At 30.5% G+C, this 19,456-nt stretch overlaps 1 protein-coding gene across 1 annotated transcript in view; it reads left to right on the top strand.

Moving 5' to 3' along the window:
- The window catches only part of LOC142318813 (growth factor receptor-bound protein 14-like), a 292,838-nt gene extending 274,789 nt beyond the window's left edge, over positions 1-18,049 (top strand). The window contains exons 8-11 of the mRNA XM_075355321.1: positions 3,705-3,944; positions 12,329-12,424; positions 14,784-15,037; positions 17,676-18,049. Coding sequence (XP_075211436.1) covers positions 3,705-3,944; positions 12,329-12,424; positions 14,784-15,037; positions 17,676-17,964 — 879 coding nt within the window. The 3' untranslated portion in view covers positions 17,965-18,049. The remainder of the gene's footprint in view (positions 1-3,704; positions 3,945-12,328; positions 12,425-14,783; positions 15,038-17,675) is intronic.
- Positions 18,050-19,456: the final 1,407 nt, after the last annotated feature.

Below are 19,456 nucleotides of genomic sequence, written 5' to 3'. Positions count from 1 at the left end.
TGGGTTCGATTTTATGTTGCTCATCCTGAATCCTGTATAAGGAGATTACATTTTAACTGATATTTTCGTACTCCTCATACCTCAAAACGTAAAGAAAATTCATTTTCCTCCCTAATCCCACCGTGCAACCGAAAGTAATACCGTACTTTTTTCGAAAAAGTTTATTTCAAAATAAAAAAAAATGTTTTTCCTCTAACGAGAAAATGTATTAGACGATATGATGGTATCTTCCAACCCATACACTAAAGAACCGTAGAGGGTGTTTTTTCTCATGTAATATAACATAATTAATAAATAAAAGTAAAATATCACTGAATTTTTAAAATAAGTTGTTTACATTTCAATAGTTCGGCAATGGTGCATATTAAACATCGCCGTAAAAAAGTATGATTGTGTTCGAAATACATTCCTGCTATCCTGAATTATGTATGTCGTAGTTCTCCCATGTCTGTTATTCAAGTGTTAAAAATTGTGAATAAATTATTTCTGTTGCGCCCCCTCGCAGAAAGAGAGATAGAAACAAAGGGAGGGAAAGGTTTTGAGAGAATTATATAAACTTAAAACCAGTACCGTTAAAATTTAACTGGTATAATTATACTCATCGATCTGTGACAATCATTAAAAAATGTGCTAGTAAAGTTTTGCGTTCAGATATTTCCGACTTATGCAATTAAATATATTTTTCTGTTGAAATGCCACCTAAGCAAGTAAAATAAAATAGTGTCACCTAGGGGAAGAACTACTGTCTAAAATAATTTTTTTTTCAAAAGTTGTTTAAAAACTTTTATTTTGAAATGATTTGCTAAAATCTACCTTCAGCGAGCAAAATGAAAAACTACGTTTTCGCTTGTAATTTGGTGGAAATTTAATTATTGTTTTTAAATGTTTAATATTAATTTCTTCTTAATATAAATCAAAATTCATGTGTGTACCGATGATCGCTTAAAATTAAGAACCGTTAGGCAGATCTTAATTATTATTTTTATTGAAAATTACAGGATGGACAGCAACACGTAATTCCCATATTTGATTGATGAACATTAACGCTTAAGCATTGTACATATTGTATTTTTTGCCGAGTCATTTTCTTGTACTCCTATTTTGAGGGTGTCAATAGGTAATGGTAGCTGCAATTGAAATTTAGAAAATAAAGAATAGTTTATTTTAGTATTTGATTTATATAAACAGGATAAATAAGTGATTTTTCATGGGTTAATGAAGTAATTTTTCCCAGCGAGTTCTATCGATTTATTTATAATTAAAGATAAGCAAAAGTTATAAAGAAAGGTAAGCCAAATGGGCTTTTCCTTTCAATGGCTTCTTTGCTTATTTCAATTTTTGTTAATCTCTATTTGTGTTTATTCTACTGTTAGTAGAATATATCATATATGACGCGTAACCTGCTTTAACGAAAAGAATGAAACTTATTTTTGTCTAGCAATAACAATTAGATGAAATCCTCAATAGTGTCTGCTGATACTTTTGGCAAAACTTATATTTATGTTCAGGATGTATTTTAGCAAATAAATGTTAGATAAATTACAGCATATAATATTCTACGAGTATATAACTTTCACAAAAAAGGGTTTTACCAATCAATTGGGGTTTTCCCTATCTTGCGCGAATTTTTTTTAAATTTTTATTTACACAATTTGGATTAATTTTGTTTATGAATTCCATGGAGTTGAGGGGTCAAGGTTTAAGGCTAACAGAATCTGAATAGATTTAATGCAAAATATTTTATGGAACTTTGATTGCGATTTTCCTTCCGGATTATAAATTAGATTTGTATTCATTCTTATAGTTGCTTTAAAATAAATTCCGGGTCGTATTGTGTTACTTCTGGACAAATAGATGGACCGATTTGCTTCATCCAACAATAATACAATAATAGTAAGAAGAAGAAGACGAAGAATTAGAGTAATGTGTTGTTAAATTTACATTTTCAATACGTTCGTTATTTACTTTTAAAGCTTACTATTTTTATAATCGTATTTTAGTATTTTGGACAATTTTTTTAACTTTAGCTGAATTTATTATCGTTATATGAGCGTTTTTATTTCGTTTTTAGGTAGTTGTAATGAAGTTGATAACTGGAGAGAGTTATGAGTATAAAAAAAAAATAAAGGTAGAGCGATGAACAGATAGAAATAAAAAAAGACAATACTTGATGGGTGTGTTTGTGTTGTTTTAGGGGAGGGGAACTGGAAGTTGAGAGAAGGACAAACCGGTTGTGCAATTACATAGGATGAATTAAAGAAAAAAAAGCTGTTTTTTTCTCTTTTTAATAGTTGAGCTAGGTGTATTACAGTGTTCTCCTCTTTGTTTTTCCTTTCATGATACCGAGTATGTCTATCTTTGTCTTCGTACTCTGCATGACATCATATTTGTACAGATAGCCAGTTTTACTGTCTTTGCCATCGTTCCTTCTCTATTTTTTTTGCACACCAATCGTTGTGGTTTTGTATGCATGTGTGATGATTCAGGTCATATCTCAGCTGTTTTATTCCTTATAATTCTAGCCAGCTGATAGTGCATGCGTGTGTGCATGATATCTATGTGTGGTTTTGACCACGTACACATTTGCACAGTTCATATAAACCGGTTTTTAGCCTAACCCTGGAGGCTTTTATTATCTAGTTAAGGTAATATTATGTGTTTGCAGCTTATTCACTTTTAATCTTATTTTAATAATTATGCTCTTATAGTAATTTATTATAAATATCTTGATTTACTATGAAATAATAATTATTCAAGTTAGCTTTCAGAAGATTTTTCTCTAATTAAATTAATAAATCCACTTTTGCAGTTTTGTGTTCATAATATTAATTACATCCTGAGGTTTTTTGTGCAATACTTCAAAGATCTGTAGCATTATAAACCGAATCTTGCATCTCATATTATTTACAAATTATTTAATAGAAAAAATATTATAATATATAATTAATAAACAATGAAGTCTAAAGATTTTGCCCATATTTGGAGCGATTAAAAGACATATCATTACATGGTGAGCCACTTTGTCACTATTTGAATTTTTGTCTAGTTGCTAGGCAGGAACCCTTGGGGCAGTCCCCAACTAGATAGGTCTATTCTTGCATTAACTAATACATTGCGCTTTTAAAGATTTCCTTCTGTGTAATGTTGTATTAAGTGTTTAACCAAAACTACAGAATCAGAATTTAATCGGGAAGGAAGATAAAAAGGATAAGTATTGATAAAAAGTGTCATACCAAGAACGAGATGTTCTCCAATTAAAATAATAGAATACACAAGAAAACCAACCCATAGGAGCACATTAAAGCTGCTGGTTCTAAATAATGGGATTTTGTTATCTCTTCAATCTTACAGAAAATCAGAGTATTTTTATGCAAGATTAGTGTATTGATCAGCGATTGCATTTACCAGTTAAGTGTATGCTGCTTTTCTCAAGTTATTGATGAGTCACCTAAGAATTTGTTAGGAGTTTGTTAAAATATTTGTTCATTCACAAAATCATGGCACAAGGAATTTTCAAGTGGACATTTTACTGAACCAGCAAATATTTATCCAGATCCCTAATATATGGGTAGAGTTAAATGGACTTAGTTTTATGAATCTCTCTGTGAATAAGTAATATAAGAAAAGATTATTTCTATATAAAAACAAAGACAAAATATTCTTTGTTAAATTAATATTTTTTGTGTTTACTTCTGTTTCTTTAGGTTCCTGAAGATGTGTCATTGGAGTGGGGTCAGCTGCAAGTATATGGTCGTTTGACAGATTATAATATTTACACAACGCTGAACGCTAAGAATCAGTTAAAGGCACCAACCGAGTTCGGGCTTTGCCTTCGATCCCCCGGCAGCGAGACGGATGCAGAGTCGGATGCCGGCCTGCGCTGCCTCGCTTGTGAAAGTGAACGTGCTAGAACTTGTTGGATTACTGCCATGCGACTCGCTAAGGTGAATTTTTTCTGCCTTGTGATTTTATTAAATATAATGTTTTTTTTTGTCATTGACTGGTTTGATACAGCTCTCCAAGATTCCCTATCTAGTACTAGTCATTTAATTTTGGTACACCTCCTAGATCCTACATCCCTAACAATATGTTTTACATATTCCAAAAATTGCCTGCCTGCACAATTTTTCCCGTCTACCTGTTCCTCTAATATTAAAGCGACTATTCCAAGATGCCTTAATATGTGGCTTACAAGTCTGTCTCTCTTCTTTTAACTATATTTTTCCAAATTCTTCTTTCTTCATCAATTTGCCGCAGCACCTCTTCATTTGTCACTTTATCCATTCATCTGATTTTTAACATTCTCCTATAGATTACTACATTTCAAAACCTTCTAATCCTTTCTTCTCAGGTACTCCGATTGTCCAAGTTTCACTTCCACATAAAGCTATACTCCAAACATATACCCTCAAAAATCCTTTCCTGATGTTTAAATTAATTTTTTATGTAAACAAATTTTATTACTGACTAAAGGCTAGTTTCGCCTGTGCTATTCGGCATTCTATATCACTGCTGCTTTGTCCATCTTTAGTAATTCTACTTCCCAAATAACAAAATTCTTCTGCCTCCAAAATCTTTTCTCTTCCTATTTTTACATTCAGTGGTTCATCTTTGTTATTTCTACTACATTTCATTACTTTCATTTTGTTCTTGTTTATTTTCATGCGGTAGTTCTTGCGTAGGTTTTCATCCATGCCATTCTTTGTTCCCTCTAAATCTTTTTTATTCTCAGTTAAAATTACTATATCATCAGTAAATAGTAGCATCTTTATCTTTTCATTTTGTACTATTACTTCGGATCTAAATTGTTCTTTAACATCATTAACTGCTAGTTCTATGTAAAGATTGAAATGTAACAGGGATAGGGAACATCCTTGTCAGCCTCCCATTCTTATTACGGCTTCTTTCTTATGTTCTTCAATTATTACTGTTGCTGTTTGGTTCCTGTAAATGTTAGCAATTGTTCTTCTATCTCTGTATTTGAACCTTAATTTTTTTTAAATGCTTAACATTTTATTCCAGTCTATGTTATCGAATGGCTTTTCTAGGTCTATAGATGCCAAGTATGTTGGTTTGTTTTTCTTTAATGTTCCTTCTACTATTAATCTGAGCCCTAAAAGCTTCCCTACTCCCTATGCTTTTCTTGAAACCAAATTGGTCTTCTCCTAACACTTCTCCCACTCTCCTCTCAATTCTTCTGTACAGAATTCTAGTTAAGATTTTTGATGCATGGCTAGTTAAGATAATTGTTCTGTATTCTTCACATCTACCTGCTCCTGCTTTCTTTGGTATCATGACTACAACACTCTTTCCCCTTTTTCGTAAATATCACATACCAGTTTGTATAATCTATCAATCGCTTCCTCACCTGCACTGCACAGTAATTCTACAGGTATTCCGTCTATTCCAGGAACCTTTCTGCCATCAAATGTTTTAACACTCTCTTAAAATCAGATCTCAGTATTGCTTCTCCCCTTTCATCCTCTTTGACCTCCTCTTCTTCCTCTATAACACCATTTTCTAATTCATTTCCTCCGTATAACTCTTCAATATATTCCACCCACCTATCGACATTGCCTTTTGTGTTATAAGTCGGTGTAGCATCTTTGTTTAACACATTATTAGATTTTAACTTATGTACGCCAAAATTTTCCTTTACTTTCCTGTATGCTCCGACTATTTTTACAATGTTCATTTCTCTTTCCACTTCTGAACTCTTTTCTTTAATCCACTCTTTTTTTCGCTAGTTTGCACTTCCTGTTTATAGTATTTCTTAATTGTCGATAATTCCTTTTACTTTCTTCATCACTACCATGTGATGTGGCTTTTTCCATGTGTATATTCTTCTGTTATGATTTTTAAAGTGGATGTTGGCAATTATTAAATTATACTTTGTGCAAAACTATAAGTCGGCCCCTTCTTTCATTTCTTTTGCCCAGCCTGTATTCACCCACTGTATTTCCTTCCTTGCCTTTTCCAATGCTTGCATTCCAATTTCCAACTATTATTAAATTTTCTTCCTCTTTTCTGTGTTTAATTGCTTCATCAATTTCTTCGTATACACTCTACCTCATCATCATCATGGGCGCTTGTTGGCATATAGATGTTAACAATCGTTGTCGGTTTAGGTTTTGATTTTATCCTTATTACAATGATTCTATCTCTATGCATTTTGAAATACTCTACTTCCTTCCCTATCTTTTGTTCATTATGAAACCTACTCCTACTTGCCCATTATTTGAAGCTGAGTTAATTATTCTAAACTCACCTGACCTAAAGTCGTTTTCCTCTTCCCACCGAACCTCTTTAATTCTTACTACAACTAAATTTATCCTGTCAATTTCCCTCTTTAAATTTTCTAACCTACCAACCTTTTTTAGACTTCTAACATTCCATGCTCCAAGTCGTAGAATATTATTTTTTAATTTTCTGGTGACCCCTTCCTTAGTAGTCCTCCACCCTGAGATCCGAACGGGGGGACTAGTTTACCTCCGGAATATTTTACCAAGAAAGACGCCTACATATTTGTTTTATGAAAATGCAGAGAGCTACATTTTCTTGGAAAAAAAACGCAGCTGTAGTTTTCCATTGCTTTCAGCTGCGCTGTACTCAGAGAATTCAGTGATGTTGATATGGCCATTCAAGTCATCCTGACCCACGCCCTTAATAACTACTGAAAGAGCTGCTGCCTTTTTTCAGGAATGATTCCTTAGTCTGGCTCTCAACAGATACCTCTCCGATATGGTTGCACCTTCAGTCCAGCTACTCTGCATCACTGAGCACTCAAGCCCCCTCACCATCGGCAGGGTCACATGATTCATAGAGGGATATTTTTTATTTATTAAATACCAATGTATCGATTAGTTTTTCCCGATTCTGTTATATTATTATTATTGAAAATTTTAATGAAGAGAGTTATGTGTTGGGAAATTTTTATTTGATCACAGAGAAAAGTTTAAACAAGAACAAAACAAAAGTAATGAAATGTAGTAGAAATAACAAAGATGGACCACTGAATGTGAAAATAGGAGGAGAAAAGATTATGAAGGTAGAAGAATTTTGTTATTTGGGAAGTAGAATTACTAAAGATGGACGAAGCAGGAACGATATAAAATGCCGAATAGCACAAGCTAAACGAGCCTTCAGTAAAAATATAATTTGTTTACATCAAAAATTAATTTAAATGTCAGGAAAAGATTTTTGAAAGTGTATGTTTGGAGTGTCACTTTATATGGAAGTGAAACTTGGACAATCGGAGTATCTGAGAAGAAAAGGTTAGAAACTTTTGAAATGTGGTGCTTTAGGAGAATGTTAAAAATCAGATGGGTGGATAAAGTGACAAATGAAGAGGTATTGCGGCAAATAGATGAAGAAAGAAGCATTTGGAAAAATATAGTTAAAAGAAGAGACAGACTTATAGGCCACATACTAAGGTATCCTGGAATAGTCGCTTTAATATTGGAAGGACAGGTAGAAGGGAAAAATTGTGTAGGCAGGCCACGTTTGGAATATGTAAAACAAATTGTTAGGGATGTAGGATGTAGATGGTATACTGAAATGAAATGACTAGCACTAGATAGGGAATCTTGGAGAGCTGCATCAAACCAGTCAAATGACTGAAGAGAAAAAAAAAAAAGAAAAGTTTGTTTCACATTGATCACTGTCAAGCCCCAATCTCTTGTCTCATCTGTGGTACTGTGGATTAGTTATTTGTATCATATTGTTTATTTCCATATGCATTTTTTGTTTATATATAATGTATTAAGCGAGATAATGAGTAAAGATCGGGTAATAGAAAACAGTGGTTAAAATATTGATATAACTAATAAACCAACTATGCACAAAATTTTGATATTTTCTGATTATAAACATTGAAAACGTAGTCAGGTAAATATAGTCAATCTGATCAATTTTATTCAGCTCTTGGTATGATTTGTCAATCAACTTAAATAGCTTTTTGGTGCTAAAAAGGGTTAAAGTCCTGATGTTATGTTATATAGATAGATTGTAAAATCATATTACAGATCAGTTCTCTTATCAAAGCAAGGCTTGAAGGTCTGACTAGATTTTTGAACAGTGATTTGAGGACAGTCATTGAAGATTTCAATTGGATGAGAAATTTTGATGAAAAATCAAATGCCAACCAGGAATAAAGTATGGGTCTTTGCATAATTAGTCAGTTGATGAGTTTAATACACAAAGTAAAAATATTTATTACAAAGCCCACTTTCAATTTTTTTTAAATTTTTGTAAAATGAGTTTAAAATTTTATATTGAGTATAAACTTAGTTTTTTTATTTGCTTTTATCATGTTTATTTAAAAAAAATTTCTACCTTTTAAATAATTTTTTTTTGTTAAAACAAAAATTCACACAAATTCTAGGATATTATTAAACATATTACTAAATAAATGAACTACAAGCATTGTACAAATAAATTTAAACTCAAATAATTTATACAGATGTGTACAGACATTATAGGTAACAATTTTTGATATTTTCTTCTTAGTGAACTTGTCAAGTATTTTAGAAATGTTCTTAAAGTGTTATAAAGTTTGTTATATCACTGCATAGTAAAGAAAACAATTTAACCCTACCTTTTTTCATGAAAAGCTGATTAAGAATCGGATTCTAGATTATACATAGAAAAATAATTAGTATTCTTTCTCTTAATTAATAACATTACAAATATAGAATTAATATATTGAATCCAAGAGAATGTGCATGACATGAGTGTTCTACCTGTATTCCAGATTAATAATAATTTTTCAGTTTATACAATCCATCTTCTGATGACAAAAGTAAAGAATTGAAAATTATATACCTTAATGGAAAATTTATTTTATTCTGTTAACATATTTCGCCTTGAAGTTAGTGATATATTAAATCATATTTTAGGATTCTTTGATATCTAATGTTGCATTGTTAAATTTGGGTTCTTGGGCAGTTACATCCCTACTTTGATAGGCGACAGTACATCTGCAGCTTCTTATGTCCCTGGATTGCCAGACCAAACCATGTTACTCTTTAGAATTCAACATCATAATGGTTCTGGATGATGTGTAGGAGTCAAGTAATGAAATATAACTGGTCTGTAATCTACCTTCCATGCAGGAAGACAGGAATTAACCTTGTCACCACTCTGATACATATTTTTAAAGTGTATGTTGTACTTCTTTTGTTAATTAGATACATCATGAACATTTTTTCAGTTGTCAAAATATATTATTTGAAGTATTGTTAAATAACTTGCATTGTAATTTTTTTTTATTCATTTATTGCTACTGTGTGCATCATCTGAAATTATTAAATTTATTATGTCTATTAACAAAATTATGTAAATCTTTTTTATTGGAATTGGCTGTATTATAATAAATAGTTACGTAAATAAACTTTCGACTGTTAAAAAGAAGTTTCATTTTATTTATTTCAGTATTGTTTGAAATATTTAGGAACAGAAATATAAATCTATAAATGAACAGTTGAATTGGGAACATCATTTCCTGTTAAATCGGTTAAAGTTAAGAGTGTAAAAGTCTCAATCGGTTACTTTCTTTAGATGTGATAAAGCTTTTAGTTAAGTTGGAGAACACTGGAGCTCTACTGAGGTTTATTTTTGGTTAATTTTTTCTATGAACAATAATAATGTTTAAAAAAATCTTTATAATTTATTTAATTTAGTATTTTGTATTATGCTGATGTGAAACTTTCAGGGTCCTTAATGTTTTTGGTAATTCCAGGTAACTTGAAATTAGTAAAAATAATATTAAACATTATGCATCAATTAAAGTTGGGGAAAGTTATTGCCTGGTCCAGCAGCACCAGGCATCTGATGAGAGTAAAATTAGCACAGTACTTTTGAGTCAATACATGTACTGTGTCAGTTCAGTATTTTAATGGTAAAATTTTGATAAAAATTCTGGTTTTGAATTACTTCTCTTTATTAATCAATTATGTTTGGATTCTACATATTTGTAGAATACAGATTATAAGAATTTCTATTGATACTGATAAATTTACTTCCGTACTGATAAGTTTTACTGTTAGATAGGAAATGCAAGTGTAATTAATTATCTTTAAATTTCATTTTTATAATCATTTTTTGGTTATCTTAGATTAGATATTTTATCAAAGTGAATACTAGCAGCAGAATAAGTGTTAAAAAGTGTTCACTATTTTGCAGTTGTGATTGTTTAGTTAACACTATTTCATCAGTCATGATTTGGTATAACTAACAAGTTTTTGAAATAATTTAAACTTTATTTCAAAACAGTACAGAGCTAATACACTGGACCCAGTTTGATTAAAAAATATCATTATGTTTGATTAAAAACTTAAGTATTTAAATTTTTATTTTCACATTATTAATTTTCTAATAAGAAAATAATTTGTAAAAACAATCTTATTTAAAATATATGTGGGTTAAAAGTATTCTTCTGTAAAATAAAACAGAATTGTGAATGAATGTAGTAAAAGAAAATTCCAGGTTTTTTAATGAATTCAGAAAAATTGTAAGCTGTATACAGTCTTTTTAAAATACTTTCTCAACTTGATCTTTTTCACTATTATTTCAAGTGAAACAGTCATGATCCCTTTAAATTTAATAATAATGAAGAGTTCTGTTTAATACATAGCTAACTCTGTGGTAGAGTGGTCGTATTGTGTCTTTCATTCAGAAGATTCCAGTTTTGAATTACAAAAGGGTTTGACATTTTTCAGTTTTGCTGCGTATTCCTATGTAAGAACTTCAAGCTTATATGTAGTCAGATTTAAATCACCATAAAATAATTATTGCTATATTTTAATCAATTTTTGATACATATCTGTAATTTTTGGATACACTAGTTTAATTTTGAGGTATACTATCAAACATCAAAAAATGATCTTATTGCTCAATTTTTCTCATCAGATTACAATTAGAGTTTATAGACGTAACTATAGTGGAGGAAATTGGAGAAATATACCCATTTGATGGCTTATTACTATAGACCAACAAAGAAATTATGACAGTTAAAAAAAAGAGAAAGTATACATTCCCTGAATTTTATTCTGAGATTCCACAATAGAAACTTATATAGGAAAATTGGGTACAGATTAATATCAGATCTAATTTTGGATTTGAATGCTGGGCTTTTGATTTAGAAGTGAACAACCTCCATTAGGATTCATATGTCTTGATTATTAAATAAGAATCCTGTTTATAGACAGATTTCAGAATGTAAATTTATATTGTTAAGGGTCGCTTTTCACCATCTTACAGTAATAGTTAATGATAGACATGAGGGACAGATCGGAAAATCTTTTTATGCTTGGAATTTTTCTTGGTTATAGGTAATTGTACTTCTGAACATTTAGGCCTAAGTTAATATTAAACTGAAAGTTTAATTTGTGAAAACAGTCTAAGCTCTTAAATATTGGTGAAAAACATTGAAGGAAGTATTAAGAAATTGCATGATACTTTAACTTCTAGGGGGTGTAAATTACGTTACTTAGCCCTTACATACTAACCCATCGAGTTGGTCTAGTGGTTAACACGTCTTCCCAAATCAGCTGATTTGGAAAGTTGACAGTTACAGCGTTCAAGTCCTAGTAAAGCCAGTTATTTTTACACGGATTTGAATACTAGATCGTGTATACCGGTGTTCTTTGGTGGTTGGGTTTCAATTAACCACACATTTCAGGACTGGTCGAACTGAGAATGTACAAGACTACACTTCATTTACACTCATACATATCATCCTCATTCATCCTCTGAAGAATTATCTAAACTGTAGTTACCGGAGGCTAAACAGAAAAAAAAAGCCCTTACATACTGCAAATGTTTAGACTGAGTAAAATATTCATATCAGAGTAATATTAAAAAATTACAGATACTTATAAAATATGAATTATCTAATCTGCAGACTATTACTGTGTACTATTGTACGGAAAGAGAATATTTATTGCTTTAAAAAAATTTGTTATACAATTGACTGTTGTAATGTGCTCTAACATTTAGATTTGCATATTAGTCAATTTATTTTATTACACTCTTCTTCCCTCGTATTTCACAAAGAACAAAGCGGTTTAGCAGAACTAAATTTACTGTATTTCCATGAATGTGATCCTGCTGAAATAAATTTAAAAGCAATACCTATTACAAATCTAATTTCAACTATAATTTTTTTTGTTAGTATGAAAAGAAATAAGTTAATTACTTAGTAAATTTTATGATTGAACTATTTTAGTGTAAATATGCTGTGATTTGTTTATTTCTTTCTCTGATTTTACTACATTTGTATTTAATGTTCTTTATTTTTAATTGTTATAGCATGTAATTCTGTTCACAGTATGGTAAACAGCTGAGAGAGAACTACAGGGCATTCAAAAATAAACAAATTGAAAACATGAGTCCACGTGAATATAACAGTTATACTGTACCAAATGTAAGTCTTCACAATTAATGATTTACATATTGTTATTCATATCCTTTATGATAAAAATTCATTTGTGTAAGATTAATATTCAAAATATTAAGTCCTTATATATTGTAACATTTTGGTAAGAGATTTGTAACTGTATTTGTATTTTAAAAGGAATTAAGAGGATTAACTTTATTCTATATCCACTTCAGTCATTAAGCTTATTGTGCAATCGTAGTCATGTGTGCAGTTCCTCTCTGAATCACAGTAAGGATGGTTTTATGCGTTCCATCAGTCTTGGCGTGATATTTAAGCAGACTGACATGGAATCGAAAATAAGTAATGAATGGATAAGGAAAAGGGAATGGTCATGTGAAGAGATATGTAGCCCCTTCATATCAGTATCCCCTTGTGTAGCCTAGTATGAGGTAAATACTGGGAGATAAGCAATTTTTACCTGGATAGAAGCAGCACATTTTATGAATGATTTCACATTGACCAGTTTAAATATAATACTTTAAGAAAGATTTCTTTTCCTTCAGAAATTAAAGATCCATCCGAGTATAGTGGTGTGGGGGTTCCTAAACAAAGAATTTCATAGATTCTCAGAGTGTGTGTGTAGAAGTAAGTATCCAACTAAACTATTCTGCTTAAACCCCTCATTGGAAGTGACAGTAAGCAGTTACATGCTCTAACCTTTTTTATTATGTTAATGAAGTTTTCATTGTACAAATATTTATTTTATGACCCAGATCATTTATATATTCATGTGTCAGACTTCATTTTAATGTCTCTTAATCAATTATCTTTTAGTTAAAATCTTTTTCAAAATGGTAACTATCCTTACAACCTGATGGTTTCACACTACCTGAAACATCTTGCACACTAGTATCTTTGATAAATAAAAGGAAGTGAAGTAAAGTAATGATAATTCAAGCTGCATGTGGTAAACACTTTCCTTTAGATCATTAAACTTATAATGCTGAATAACAACAGGTCTATATAAGATGGCTAATATTCAAAAAACATAATTCTATATATCTACCTGTAAAGTTTACATTTTTTGTTTAATTATAAATACTGAATTTGTTGAAAAATTAATGTGCAGCAGTTGATTTTTAATTCATAGGTAATTAAGTAAGGAACCATCATTAATTGTAGATATTTAAAAAGTTGCCTACGTGTTCATATTTCCTTTACCTAGCATGTATCTGATGGTTTTCTTTTGTAGCTGAAAACTATAAATTCTATTTCAGTATTAAAATAAATCTTGCTTGTAAAAAAAGATGAACTGTGAAAAACTCTTTGCAAACTTTGAGTAAATAATTTTTTTTTCAGTTTTAAAACTCAAATCTTCAGATCTGTTTTTGAAACTTAAAATATATTGTTCTGTTATTACACTAAATTATCAACAAACATTTTGTTATATTATTCCTGTGTGTACGTTTGCAATCTCTTCAACTCGTGAACAATAAGCAACCTGTCCGAAGCTGAATGAGGTGAGGATGATTTGATGACATGTAAATGAGATGTAGTTTTGTAAAGATTCAGGCCAACTATTCCTGAGATGTGTGGTTAATTGAATGCTAACCATCAAAGTACACCAGTATCCAATGCCTAGTTTTTAAATCTGTATAAAAAGCAACTATCGTTTACTGGATCTGAACTTCAGAATTTTCGACTTCAGAATTTAGCTGAACAAGTGATTTGTGATGACAAGTTTTACCGCTAGACTAGCCCACCAAGCTGGTCTTGTCACAAACACATTATACAAAAACTATAAACCTTTTTACAATCACTTTGTTTTCAAAGACTGCTGATTTTCAAAGTTGTTTGAAGTTCAAATCCTAGTGAATGTTGGTTACTTTTATATGGATTTTAATACTATTCAGTGGGTAACAGGGTACTTTAGTGGCTGGGATTCAATTAACCATAGATCTAAGGATTGGTTGGCCTGAGTCGTACAAGACTTCACCTCATTTGCGTCATACATATCATCCTCATCAGATTGGGGGGTTGCTTATTGTTCCCTAGTTGAACAGAATGCAATGAACACATAAGGAATAATAAAGATTGATTCATTGTTTAATAATGAATCAATCATGAGTCATATAATTTATATGACTTATATAATATTCATAATATATTTCATATAATATTTAAATAATGACTCGTTTATTTGCTGAAAAAAAAATTAAATCAGTTCTTAAGGAAATTTTACTGTAAGTTTTGCAGTTTTTATTTTTACAGATTTTATTATTGCATTTAAAGCAGTTGAAGTTTACAAACAGAAGTATTAGAAACTTATATTACATATTAACACATTACATTACAATTCAATCATTCTCTTATATTATTTTTTATCGTATTTATAAATTTACAGGAAAGTGTACGATCTAGGGTGGCTATGGACTTCACTGGCAGTGTTGGACGAATTGTTGAAGATCCAAAAGAAGCAAAAGCGATTGCTGTTGCGGAGGGTTACAGCTGGAAAAGAAGATGGAGAGCTGGACCAAGACCTGCTGTCGTGGTTCAAGGACTTGAATCAGGTGTTCATATAACACAACCTTGGTTTCATAGTGGTATGTCAAGAGATCAGGCAACAGCATTAGTTACTAGGCATGGTACCGTTGACGGGTATGTCTCTTATTTCAGTAATCTATATTATGTTATATTGTAATCAATTTATTAATTATAGCTTAATTTACACACAAGTTCTTTCCTCTAATTTTGATAAAACTTGTTCTTATATGTTAATTAATGCCAGAGTAAAACATAAATAAAATTATTTATCACAAAAGCATTATGGCTTTGATATATCCTTCCAAAGCTTACTTCAAAATTAATAATAATATTTTTGACTACCTGTAAGAAATGATGTGTGTTTATGTAGTGTGTTCCAAATTCCTTCCTCTTGTTAGTAGAAAAGGGAAAATCATGTGCGGGTTTCCTTCAACAAGATGGAACTAGAATCCCCCACGTTAAAATAAATCTTTTGGAAAACATTTATTAAGTTATTATTAAAAATAAAAATTAGTAATTGCAAATAATTATAATGTATAATTAACAGTACTTTATTATTTAGAATTAACTAATTTATGTCAGTTGTAACAAACAAAGACTTTCTATGGACATTTATATAATAAGATAAAGAGGTTCATTACGAGGAGCCTAAGGTTCATATTGACAACCACCTGGTTTTCTTTTACTTCTATTAATACATAGTAATTAAAGATGAAGTAGATTATAGTTTGTTTGTTTCGTGTCATATATAGTGTCAACATATAATAATTAATTTTGTTAATGTAACACAAACTCACAAATTAATGTGGGGGGGGGGGGGAGGGTTTCTGTATAATCACATTATTGAGTCTAAATAAATTATACGAGGGCTATCCAGAGGTTTTGTTGTTTGTGAAGTGGGAGTAATAGTGCCATCTTGGAGATTGTTGCTAACCTGATCTCAGTATGCATTGATGAATTTTCAAATTTTATTAATAAATGTTTTTCCAATAGCTGTTATTTTTTTTATAGCAAAATGTAAGTTACGTTCTGGATAGCCCTTTGATTTAATTATTAATGAATAATATTTATTCCAAGTTAAATCAGAATTGGTGGTGAAGAAGTAACTTGATTGGCCATTTCCTCAAGACATATGGGTCAGGTAATTCAATTTAAGAAGAAAATGTGTAGTAAAAACAGGTACAGGAAAACAGATTGACATACGAGGTGCTATCCAAAAGTTTCTTTTGCTACCCAAAAGAATTTTACCATAAAAATAAAATAGCTTACCATAACTTATAATTTTCACTTTCTCCTTCAAAGTAATCCCATTGATACAGTGATCCCAGCATTTTTCCCATGATTCCATGCATCCCTGGAAGTCTGCAGGTGTAAGTATTCGAAGCACGTTCTGCATTTCTTTCTGAATCTCCTCAATTGTGTTAAAATGACGGCCTTTCAATTGAAATTTTATTTTCAGAAAGAGAAAAAAGTCGCACAGGGCAAGGTCAGGCGAATAGGGTGGGTGGGGAATCACTACCGTCTTTTTGGAAGCCAAGAAATTCCGAATGGCTAGCGATATGTGCGCAGGCGCGTTGTCATGGTGCAGAACCCAGCTGTTGTTACCACACAGATCTGAACGTTTGCGCCTAATGCTTTCACGTAACCGCTTCAAAACTTCACAATAGAACATCCCATTAACAGTTTGACCAATAGGAACAAATTCCTTATGGTTAATGCATTTGATGTAGAAAAAAACAATCATCATTGACTTCACGTTGCTGCTAACTTGGTGTGCTTTTTTTGGCCGCAGTGAACTTGGCGACTTCCACTGCGATGACTGCTGCTTAGTTTCAGGGTCATACCCGTACACCCATGTCTCATCACCGGTTATGATGTTGGAGATGAAGTTAGGGTCATCTCTTGCTGAATTTTTCAATTCACTATAGACAGCCACGTGATTTTGTTTCTGGTCGCTGTTCAACAGTCTCGGTAAGAATTTTGCAGCAATACGTCTCATGTTCAAATTGTTCTTCTCTGATATAAATATACTGAAACATATTAGCATGCCCAGCATAACAAAATGCATGTGATCAGTACTAAAAATGAAAAATGTTCACTGTGTTAACCAAAAAAATTGTCTAAAACAAATCATTACTTTCACAGAAAACAACTCAGACTAGTGTCATCTGTATCTTAGATGTATTACATGTATCACAGCCATATAAAACATATGGATGTATCACAGCCATATAAAACATATGGATGTATCACAGCCATATAAAACATATGGATGTATAAAGCAACAAATAATATGCTTGTGGGTGCAGTGTTTTATTTATATTTTCTCCACTTTGTAAGGGAGTTTCTATTGTAATGATTTATATGGCTGCAGGGCAAAACCATAAGTTACTCTGAACTCATACAAAGCTTGCAGTATCTTTGAATTGATGAGTCCTTTCTCTCAACTCTTTTTTAATTCCAAGAACCCATTTTATCTTAAAAAAATTATTTAGGAATTGGATAAACTACCAAACTGGTCCATCTGAAACTCTGAGGTGGAAGTTACTATTTGAGTTAAATAAGTGACTAAGAGTTACTTAGAGAACTCATCTTGTAGAATTAAGCATTATTGATTCTGTTGTACAAAAACCCAAGTGGCCTAGAGGATTTTAGGTAAGCATGCTTTACTTTAATTTTATAATGTAAAATATACTGTATGTTTTATAATTTTTTTTTTTTTGTCATTTATTTCAATTTATATTTTTTACAGTGTATTCTTAGTTCGTGAGAGCAGGAGTAATCCAGGATCATTCGTTTTAACATTTCGTTGTGGCGGTAAAGTTATCCATTCACAAATTCAGCCGGTAATGGATCCTGTACGTGATGCATTGTGTTATACATTAGACAGTGGTGTAACTAAATTTTATGACCTATTACAGCTCGTTGAATTTTATCAATTAAATGCTGGTTGTTTACCTACACGACTTACTCATTATCTTGTACAAAGCCCTACTGGACCACTATATTCTGATAAACCTAGCATCAATAGTAACTTTTGATGATAATATTTTACAATAATTATCTTTAGTGATTATAATTTTAATCTTATGATTTATTTAATATAAGTAGTTAATTAGTTATTGTTTTGAATCTCTTAAAATAAAGAATAAAAAAAAATATTGTATTTTTATATTCATTTTATAAAATATTTTTTTATTTGTAGGTTGTCAGTAATTTTTTTTTGTTACAGTTAAAAAATTAAGTTTATTGATTGTAAAGTATGACTGGATTTAAGGCAGTTAGTAACAATTTACTTTACTTTTTTTTGTGTCTAAAATATAAATATAAATTCATGTTCTGTTGTGTATGATAATTTTTTATTTTTATTTTAAGAAATTGTAGTAGTTTTTTCTTAGGTTTGTTATTGATTAAAAAAATTAGTATTATTGTAGGTGCAGTGGAAGTATTTAAAATTTAAATTAATCATCTTTCATTAATTCTACCGGAAATGGTATTTTTTGTTTAGAATTTGTATTTGCATATAGTGTAGATTTTAATTTGTTGAAAGATGATCTTTACCTTCAACTGTGTTGTGGTTGCTGCTGTCCCAAATTTGTGTGAACATTTGTAAACTGCACCAATGTACTTCAGAGAAAGATACCTGTCCAAGAAATTATTGCTTGGGTGATGGTTGTACTGCTGCACTGAAGTTCAGCATCTGAATAAAATCTCCATTGTGGAATTGCAAGAATTATTGTGCTTCTCTACAAATGGGAATTCATTATTCTAGGCATAGAGTATCATTTATTTCTGTGTTGTATTACGACTGATCGGATCTACAAATCTATACTAAAAGCTTCGTTATTAGCTGGGTTAAAATAATTATCCTTCTGAAGAGGTTATAATTTTACAAATTGATCACTATTTAAAATCTTTACTTGTTATTAAAACAATGTTTTATTAGAACAATTTACATGAATCAATACTTTTATTCTTTATTTATTAATATATATATATTTGTGTAAATAATTTTAAAATAAATTATTTACATGACTTATAATTAGATAACAAATTATGACTAAATTAATCGTACTACAGTTGACTAAGTAGATTCTACTTTGTTGTTTATAAAAGCAATATTTATTGTTTAAATGATTCTTGTAATTTTTAAATTGTTAACAAACTAAAGTTAAATTATATAATAAAGTTGATGATTTCATCATGAGCATGAAACAGAAATCACTATAAATTTTCATGTCTGGACTTCATTATTATGGTAATTTAAATACATTATTTGGAATTTAATGAAAGTCACTGTTTTTATTAAAGATATTAATTTTAAAGTAATATTCAGATCATTTTTAAAGATATAACTAGTGTAACATCTAATTTGTTTTATTAATTTTTTAGCTGTTGAACTTCCTTAAATCCAAATTATTAGTGAGTTGATTACATTTTTATTTTGTAAAAAAAAAAAATAAGACTGTAAAACTATTATTATAGTTATGGATTAATTATTATAACCAAATACTTTTCATATACATATTTGAA

Source organism: Lycorma delicatula, chromosome 2 (assembly GCF_047948215.1).
Source record: "Lycorma delicatula isolate Av1 chromosome 2, ASM4794821v1, whole genome shotgun sequence".
Classification (NCBI taxonomy): domain Eukaryota; kingdom Metazoa; phylum Arthropoda; class Insecta; order Hemiptera; family Fulgoridae; genus Lycorma; species Lycorma delicatula.
This window is presented reverse-complemented; position numbering and strand designations above follow the sequence as displayed.